The sequence below is a fragment of the Triticum urartu genome, chromosome 4A, assembly GCF_056163025.1.
Source record: "Triticum urartu cultivar PI428250 chromosome 4A, HENAU_Tu73, whole genome shotgun sequence".
Taxonomy (NCBI): Eukaryota; Viridiplantae; Streptophyta; class Magnoliopsida; order Poales; family Poaceae; genus Triticum; species Triticum urartu.
Window position 1 is genome coordinate 249,141,465 of NC_141876.1, and position 9,298 is coordinate 249,150,762.

General features: G+C 50.0%; 1 protein-coding gene across 1 annotated transcript; it reads right to left on the minus strand.

Moving 5' to 3' along the window:
• Positions 1-390: 390 nt before the first annotated feature.
• Positions 391-7,256, minus strand: LOC147975511 (uncharacterized). The gene is made up of 4 exons (XM_087520463.1): positions 7,020-7,256; positions 6,779-6,951; positions 5,502-5,519; positions 391-868 (listed from the first exon to the last, which is right to left on the minus strand). The coding sequence occupies exons 1-4, from the start codon at positions 7,143-7,145 to the stop codon at positions 391-393; spliced, it is 795 nt and encodes a 264-aa protein (XP_087376589.1). The 5' UTR covers positions 7,146-7,256.
• Between the last annotated feature and the right edge of the window lie 2,042 nt (positions 7,257-9,298).

The following is a 9,298-nucleotide window of genomic DNA, read 5'->3' on the forward strand; positions in this document are numbered from 1 at the left end:
TCTAGCCAATGCAATCAAAAAACCGATCTGATGGAAGAGACTAGGCAGCACATTATACGTCAACAGAAACAAAATTTAAAATAGTGCTAAATAAGGAATTCTTTCTAAGAGCATCTCCACTTGTTCGGCCCCCCAGCACACCCTGTGAATGCATTTTCGCGTTTGTGTCGACGGCTTTTTCGCCATGGGGCGATCGAGTTCCCAGCCGCGCACCAGGTTTTGGCCCCCAGACACCCAAAAAATTAAACTTGTCTTTCCCGTGACCAAAAGAGCGCCACAAGTTCGATGATCACCATGCCACAAGTCGGCGATCATCATGCCACAATTCGGTGATCAAACATGCCCGAAAGTTCGATGATCAAAAGAAAGGAATCATAGACATAGAGCGCATCAAACGGCGGGCTCCTTTGGCATGGGACTGGTCGGGGTCGGCGTGGACGCAGGCATGCTCGGCGTCGGCGTGGCTTCTGTGCTCAGGCTAGTGGTCGGCATCGGCACCGCTTCATCGCTCGGGCTGGGTGTCAGCGTTGTTGTTGGTGTGGGCGTAGGGGCGGTAGTCGGCGCTGGCCCGGGCATCTGGTTCAAGATGAGGCTGCGCTCTGCCAGGTAGCACGTCTTGACATGCTTGTCCATCGTCAACATGTCTGCCGCCATCAAGAACGTCAGGTCGGTGTTCCTCTTCTTCGCGGCGATGTTGGTCCTGAGAAGGTCGAGCTTCACGGCCTGCTTCGTCGTCAACGCTGACCACCGCGCATCGGATTTCTCCTCCCTCTTTGCAGCACTGTTCTTGGCATCGGTGATGCACTGCTCGATCGATGATTGCAGCCGTTTGGCAGCAGGTGTTGCGTCCCTCGCCGCCTTGGCTTTTCTTACCATTAGGGCGCTGATGTCTACTACACAACCTTCTTATAGACGTTGTTGGGCCTCCAAATGCAGAGGTTTGTAGGATAGTAGCAAATTTCCCTCAAGTGGATGACCTAAGGTTTATCAATCCGTAGGAGGCGTAGGATGAAGATGGTCTCTCTCAAGCAACCCTGCAACCAAATAACAAAGAGTCTCCTGTGTCCCCAACACACCCAATACAATGGTAAATTGTATATGTGCACTAGTTCGGCGAAGAGATGGTGATACAAGTGGTATATGGATGGTAGATATAGGTTTTTGCAATCTGAAAATATAAAAACAACAAGGTAACTAATGATAAAAGTGAGCGTAAACGGTATTGCAATGCGTTGAAACAAGGCCTAGGGTTCATACTTTCACTAGTGCAAGTTCTCTCAACAATAATAACATAATTGGATCACATAACTATCCCTCAACATGCAACAAAGAGTCACTCCAAAGTCACTAATAGCGGAGAACAAACGAAGAGATTATGGTAGGGTACGAAACCACCTCAAAGTTATTCTTTCCAATCTATCCGTTGGGCTATTCCTATAAGTGTCACAAACAGCCCTAGAGTTCGTACTAGAATAACACCTTAAGACACAAATCAACCAAAACCCTAATGTCACCTAGATACTCCAATGTCACCTCAAGTATCTGTGGGTATGATTATACAATATGCATCACACAATCTCAGATTCATCTATTCAACCAACACATAGAACCTCAAAGAGTGCCCCAAAGTTTCTACCGGAGAATCACGACGAAAACGTGTGCCAATCCCTATGCATAGGTTCATGAGTGGAACCCGCAAGTTGATCACCAAAACATACATCAAGTGAATCACGTGATATCCCATTGTCACCACAGATACGCACGGCAAGACATACATCAAGTGTTCTCAAATCCTTAAAGACTCAATCCGATAAGATAACTTCAAAAGGAAAACTCAATCCATTACAAGAGAGTAGAGGGGGAGAAACATCATAAGATCCAACTATAATAGCAAAGCTTGCGATACATCAAGATCGTACCACCTGAAGAACACGAGAGAGAGAGAGAGATCAAACACATAGCTACTGGTACATACCCTCAGCCCCGTGGGAGAACTACTCCCTCCTTGTCATGGAGAGCACCGGGATGATGAAGATGGCCACCGGAGAGGGATTTCCCCCCTCCGGCAGGGTGCCGGAACGGGTCTAGATTGGTTTTGGTGGCTACGGAGGCTTCTGACGGCGGAACTCCCGATCTATTGTGCTCCCCAATCGTTTTTGGGTATATGGATATATATATATATATAGGCGGAAGAAATACATCAGGGGAGCCACGAGGGTGGAGGGCGCGCCCAGGGGGGTGTGCGCGCCCCCTGCCGCGTGGCTTCCTCGTTGATCCCTTGACGTCCTGTAACACCCCGGATGTAACTTTCCCAATTTGTACTCCAACTCTTGCCGTTTCTGGCGTTAAGTTATTTTATTTTTCTCAGGTTCGGGTTTTTGTCTCCGTGTGTTGTTGTCGTTGTCATGCATCTCATATCATGTCATCGTGTGCATTGCATTTGCATACGTGTTCGTCTCATGCATCCGAGCATTTTCCTCGTTGTCCGTTTTGCATCCCGGCGCTTCGTTCTCCTTCGATGGTCATTTCTAACTTTCTTTCGTGTGTGGGGATTAAACATTTTCGGATTGGACCGAGACTTGCCAAGCGGCCTTGGTTTACTACCGGTAGACCGCCTGTCAAGTTTCGTACCATTTGGACTTCGTTTGATACTCCAACGGTTAACCGAGGGACCGAAAAGGCCTCGTGCGTGTTGCAGCCCAACACCCGTCCAATTTGGCCCAAAACCCGCCTAAACCTGCTCCATCATCTAGAGTGTTCGATCACGATCGCGTGGCCGAAAACCGCACCTCATTTGAACTCTCCTAGCTCCCTCTAGGCCTATAAATAGGTCCTCCTCGAAAATCTCGGACCCCCTCCTCGAAACCCTAAAAAATCCGTCTCCGCCGCCGCCGGACGTGTCCGGACGGAGCCGGACAACGTCCGGATCGCACCGCCGCCAACCGCCGCGTGCCACGTGGCACCTCCGCCGCCAGCCGCCGCCGCGGCCCGGGAGCCCAGCGCCGGCCCCCGAGGGCCCGCTCCCTCGCCCCGCCTCCTCGCGCCCGAGGCGCGCCGCCCGCCGCCGCCGCCTCGACCTCCGCCGCGCCGCCTCGCCTCCACCTCGCCGCCCGAGCTCTCCGTGCCGCCCCAGGCCGAGCTCGCCCGCGCCGCCCAACGCCGCCACCGGCCGCGCCGCCCCGCCGCGCCCGGAACCCGCGCCGGCGACCACCCCGGCCGTCTCCTCCCCCACGCCAAGGCCCCGGCCGCCGCCGTCCTCGTCTTCCCCAGCGAGCAACGCCGCCACCTCGGTTCGCATGCCGTGAACAGTAAACCCTAGATCTGGAGGTTGTTTTTCTTCTAAGTCCCGAAATTCCAGATCCAAGTGCTGTTGTTCATAGCCTCGTAACTTTGCATCCGTAGCTCCGATTCATGCATATAGCATATCAAAATGTTCATCTCAGAGAGTACATCATTTCATTCCATTGCATCATTTTCATTTGAGTTCATCTTGATGCCCGAAATGCTGTTAGAAGAGGGCTACTTGAGTTAATTGTCAGGTCTGCTACTCCATTTAGAGCTTTGTCATTTTTTGCCATGATTATTGTGTGCATGATATGCCCTGATGCTCTACATATGTTTTGTTAAGGGTTTTGTCATCTTTCCAGAGGTGCAACCCATGTATTTTTGTGATGTGTGTGGTGACTAGTGCAAGCTTGCAAAGTGAGGCACTTGGTAATTCTGTTTTCAGGGACTTAGCAATTCCACTAAGCCCTTGAGCTGTTTATCTCATGATGCCATATGTTCATGTTGATTACTAGTGATCCGTGCCTCTTTTGAGGATGATCAGTAAGGATGTTTTATTAATATTGTAGTGCTCTATCCATCCATGTCTTTGTTTGCAATTATGGAGCACCCTAGCTTGAGTTAATCGAGCTCTACTTTTGCTACTTTGTGAATCTGGGCAGATTGTCAACTTGTTTGCAATTTTGCTGATGGTATTGTAGTTGACCCGTGCATGCTATGCTATTGTTATTGCCATGTCTAGCTTGCATTTTGTGTATTCTTGATGGGTGTATGCTTAGTTTGTCATGCCTTGCTCCGTAGTGAGTGCATCGAGCTCGTAAACATGCCTACTTGATATCTGTTTCAGCATGTGCCAGTTTTCACCAAGTCTGAGAACTGATTATGTTTTTGCCATGTTCACGTGCTTGCAATTGTATTTTCTGATCCCTTTTGGCTCAAGGTCACTAAGGGACTTTTGTTAAGCTCTTTGAGTAGCTCCATGCCATGCTTTACTTTGCCATGTTCAGGTCCTGTAGCATGTAGTTTCGTTGCTCCGAAGAGAGCTCCTGATCTGAAATTCTAGACAAGTGTTAATTTCACTAAGTCTGAAATCTGTTTGCCATATGCATTTTTGCCATGCTTGTTTGAACCTGTTGATGGATGATTTGGCCGTAGCTCAGTGCTAGACTTTTGTTAAGCATCTTGAGTGCATCCCTGCCATGTATTTTGTTGTCATGTTTGAGTGTTGTAGCATGTTCATCTCATTGCATTTAGATGGCTACTTGCTGTAAATCGCGGCCCGGTGTCATATTTGTTTTGCTTGCCTTTTCCAAACCGTAACTCCGATTCCGGCGTTCTTTATATCGTTTTCAAGCGATTTCATCTCATCTTTCCAGTAGCACACTTGGTTTCCAAAGTTGAGGCCAGATTCATGCTTTTCCTGTCACATCTTGCATATGCATCCCGCATCGCATCCCGCATAGCATACCATGTTTGCATCATATTGTTTGATCCTTGCACGTGGTTGATTGTGTCCTTGTTGCTTTTTTGTCTTGTTTGGGTAGAGCCGGGAGACGAGTTCGCTAACGAGGAGCCTGTTGAGTTTGCTTTTGAGGATCCAGTCAACTCTGACAGCTTTGCAGGCAAGATGATCATACCCTCGAAATCACTACTATCTTTGCTATGCTAGTTTGCTCGCTCTTTTGCTATGCCAACGCTACGATGCCTACCACTTGCTTTCAAGCCTCCCAAATTGCCATGTCAAACCTCTAACCCACCATGTCCTAGCAAACCGTTGATTGGCTATGTTACCGCTTTGCTCAGCCCCTCTTATAGCGTTGCTAGTTGCAGGTGAAGATTGGAGGCCGTTCCTTGTTGGAACATTTATTTACTTGTTGGGATATCATTATATTGCCATGTTATTTTAATGCATCTATATACTTGGTGAAGGGTGGAAGGCTCGGCCTCTCGCCTAGTGTTTTGTTCCACTCTTGCCGCCCTAGTTTCCGTCATATCGGTGTTATGTTCCCGGGTTTTGCGTTCCTTACGCGGTTGGGTTATAATGGGAACCCCTTGATAGTTCGCCTTGATTAAAGCTTTTCCAGCAATGCCCAACCTTGGTTTTACCATTTGCCACCTAGCCTCTTTTTCCCTTGGGTTTCCAGAGCCCGAGGGTCATCTTATTTAAACCCCCCCGGGCCAGTGCTCCTCTGAGTGTTGGTTCACCTGTCAGCTGCCGGTGGCCACCAGGGCAACTCTGGGCTGGCCTACCCGTACCTAGGACAATCTGAGTGTGTCCTGAGAAAGAGATATGTGCAGCTCCTATCGCGATTTGTCGACACATTCGGGCGGTGTTGTTGGTCTTGTTTTAACCCGTCGAAGTGTCTTGAAGAACCGAGGTACCGAGTCTGATCGGAACGTCTCGGGAGGAGGTCTATTCCTTCGTTGACCATGAGAGCTTGTCATGGGCTAAGTTGGGACTCCCCTGCAGGGATTTTGAACTTTCGAAAGCCGTGCCCACGGTTGTGGGCAGATGGGAATTTGTTAATGTCCGGTTGTAGATAACTTGAACCTTAACTTAATTAAAATGAATCAACTGAGTGTGTTACCGTGATGGCCTCTTCTCGGCGGAGTCGGGAAGTGGACACGGTGTTGGAGTAATGCTTGCGCAGGTTGCTCTCTAGTTTCTCGCTCACGCTTTGCCTTCTCTTCTCGCTCTCTTTTGCGAACAGGTTAGCCATCATTTCTGCTAGTCGCTTGCTGCAGCTCCACTTATATTTACCTTGCCTTACCTATAAGCTTAAATAGTCTTGATCGCGAGGGTGCGAGATTGCTGAGTCCCTGTGGCTCACAGATTACTATTACACCAGATGCAGGGCCTGATGATTCAGCTCCAGGTGATGCGCTCAAGCTTAAGTGAGAGTTCGACGAGGACTCTCAACGTTACTATGTTTCCTTTCCTGATGATCAGTAGTGGTGCCCAGTTGGGGTGATCGGGACCATGTCGCATGTTGGGTTATCTTTTATTTTGGCGCCGTAGTCAGGCCATGAGTGTTTGGATGATGTAATGTTATTTATGTACTTGATTGACGTGGCGAGTGTAAGCCAACTATGTTATCCCTTTTATTATCTATATTACATGGGATGTTTGTGATGATTGCCTGACTTGCGACATATGCCTTCAATGTGATTATGTCTCTAAGTCGTGCCTCGACACGTGGGAGCTATAGTCGCATCGAGGGTGTGACACGTGCACTCCAAGTCCCCTGTATTGCTTTCTGTCCAAAAATAACTTTTCTGAAGGTTTCATTCCATTTGGACTCCGTTTGATATTCCTTTTCTTTGAAACCCTAGAACAAGGAAAAATAGAAACTGGCACTGGGCTCTAGGTTAATAGGTTAGTCCCAAAAATCATACAAAATAGCATATAAATGCATATAAAACATCCAAGGTTGATAATATAATAGCATGGAACAATCAAAAATTATAGATACGTTGGAGACGTATCAGGCGCCCATCCGCTGCCCCTGGGGCAGGCGCGTCCGGCTTGTACATCTCCTTGGCCTTGGCGAGGGTGAGCCGGACCTCCCTCCACTTCTCGCACGACTCGATCCGGGAGAACACATGAAGGAACTTGAACTCTTGGTCGTTGTTGTCCCGGCTATACATGTTGAACATCCGAACCATCTGCACAACCGAAGAACAAGTGTCGGCGACGTACACGGCGAAAGAAGTGAGCCGGTGGCTATACATACCTGACCCTCGATGTTGGTGCCACTTTCCGGGCGAGCCGCGACCTCCTCGACGATCCCATGCCATTTGTTGCAGGCTGCCTGGATGATCGCCCAATGGTTCGCCATGGCCTTGTCTCCGCACTCCATGTGGATGTCGGCAAAGTAGGGGTCGACCAACTTGCGCTCATTGAACGTCGTCTTGATCCTTCTCCAGTACACGTTGGCGTTCTGATTCGAGCCGATGATCGGGTCGATGCTAACGGTCTTCCATGCTTCGGCGAGGCACTCATCTTCCTTGCACGTCCACTTGATGCGCGGCTCGCCCGGCCTGGCACTGGCCACCTGTTTCTTCTTTCTCCCATTCATCGTCGGCGCCGGCTCCATCTCCTCCTTCGATGTTCTTCCTCCTCACCCTCCTCGGCGTCGTCGAGATCGTCGTACATGTCGACGGAGGTGTCCATTGTTTCCTCTTGTGCGTGGAACCCGGGGCAGGAAGCGGTGGCGACTGAGCCGCTCGTGATGATCTCGTCCAGGTCGGCGTCGGTGTTGCCGAACTATGGCACGAAGCCGTGTGCGAAGGGTAGGGCGTCTCGGCGCAGAGGCGGTACCGGCGAGGCTAAGTACGCCAGCGGGGAGTAGCTGTATTGGGTGTGGAGGCCGGCGGTGAACGCGGGGGGGGGGGGGGGGGGAGTGCGTTGGTCGGTTTCAGGCGCCAGCGCTAAAAAAGGCACCCTGGGGGCTCTTGGGGGTGAGCAGAGATGCTTTAAGGCCCTTCCCAGTGCTCCACCTTAGATGGGTGCTAAGGTCGCCATGTAGGCTAAGAAGCTGATGTGGCATGGTAATTAAGAGGAGAGAGATGAGTACGGTGACCCCAGGAAGAACCAATGTCAAGTGCGTGAACCTAGGAAAAACAATTAAATGAAAGAAGCCCACCAATGCATGGAGAAATTTAGTTTCTAAATCATTAAATGAAGGAGCTTAGCTACAACAAGTTAAACAGCTACGCATTGGGGACTTTAGTTGCTAAAGTTTTTAATGTGCTTAGCACCTTATCTAAGCACCCATGCATTGGAAGAGGCCTAACTGATTTGATCATTCTTTTTGTAAAGGGAATTTTTTGGTGCCGGCGGACCGGACGAGTTTTCCGTTGGTCGAGCATGCGACGTCGGATTAGGCCGTGATCTGTCGCCTCCTATTGCATCACACGCCCCCGGGTCACGTCATCTGTATATAGGCCCACGGGCTCTTATCTCTCTTAACAACAACCACTCATTCAATCTTATACATTCTCCCCCATCGTCACCTACCTCTGCTGCCATCCCCTCCCGCCATTGATTAGCTTAGCCCACCACATCTCTAATCAAGCGCGAGCCAGTCATCCACATGCTTTTACTGGAACTGGTCCTGCACGCAGCTATGACGCTGACACTAGAAGCTGCAACCATTTCTGGGAAGATTCTGGAACTAGTGAAAAAAGCTACAACCGTTGTTGGAGATTGTTGGAACCGGCCATGAACGTAGCTACGATGGTGACACCAAAAGCTGCAACCATCATTGGAGATGCTCGAACCAACACGCCTGGCGGCGGTGGAGCCACAGCCGGCGACCGAAGGAGATGCAACCAATGGTTCAAAATGTTGTGTCTGGCTTTTAGTTTTGCTGGAACCAGAGAGAGAAAGGAAGCTGTGTATGGCGCGGAGGGCAGCTGCAAACAGTATCAGCAATTGCTACAACCGCCGTCATAGGAAGCTTCAATCGAAGGTGATGGAAGCTGGGGATCGACCACTATGCAACCGCGAAGGCTGGAACCATCGACGAAAAAAGCTTCAAACAGCGACGAAAATGATTCAACTGTAGATGACGGGAGATATGGGCGATGACAGATAAAGCTTCAACAATTCATGGCTTAGTTGCAACGGCGAGGACGGTGACGACATTTTTGCTACAACCATCATCGGATTTTGCTACAACCGATGCCAAAATTTGTTACAACCATACATGGGATGATGGGATGCCACGGTGCTACAATGGCGGTGACGAGCACAACGAGATGTTTGGAGTGGGATGTTGCGAACTATGACCGCGAGATCTAGTATGTAGTGACGGTCGATGCGATGTTGTGATGGTGATGACGAGGACTATGGCGTAGCAGTCGGCATGGTGGAGAGTTGCGGCCAATAGGTCGAGGAGGAGCTACAATGGCGGCCACGACAAGCTAGTTTGAGGGCCGATGCGGGTGTTGCACTGTGAGGCCACCACCGTGTTGGCCAGGGTACTGCAGCCGCGGTGGTGCGACGCGG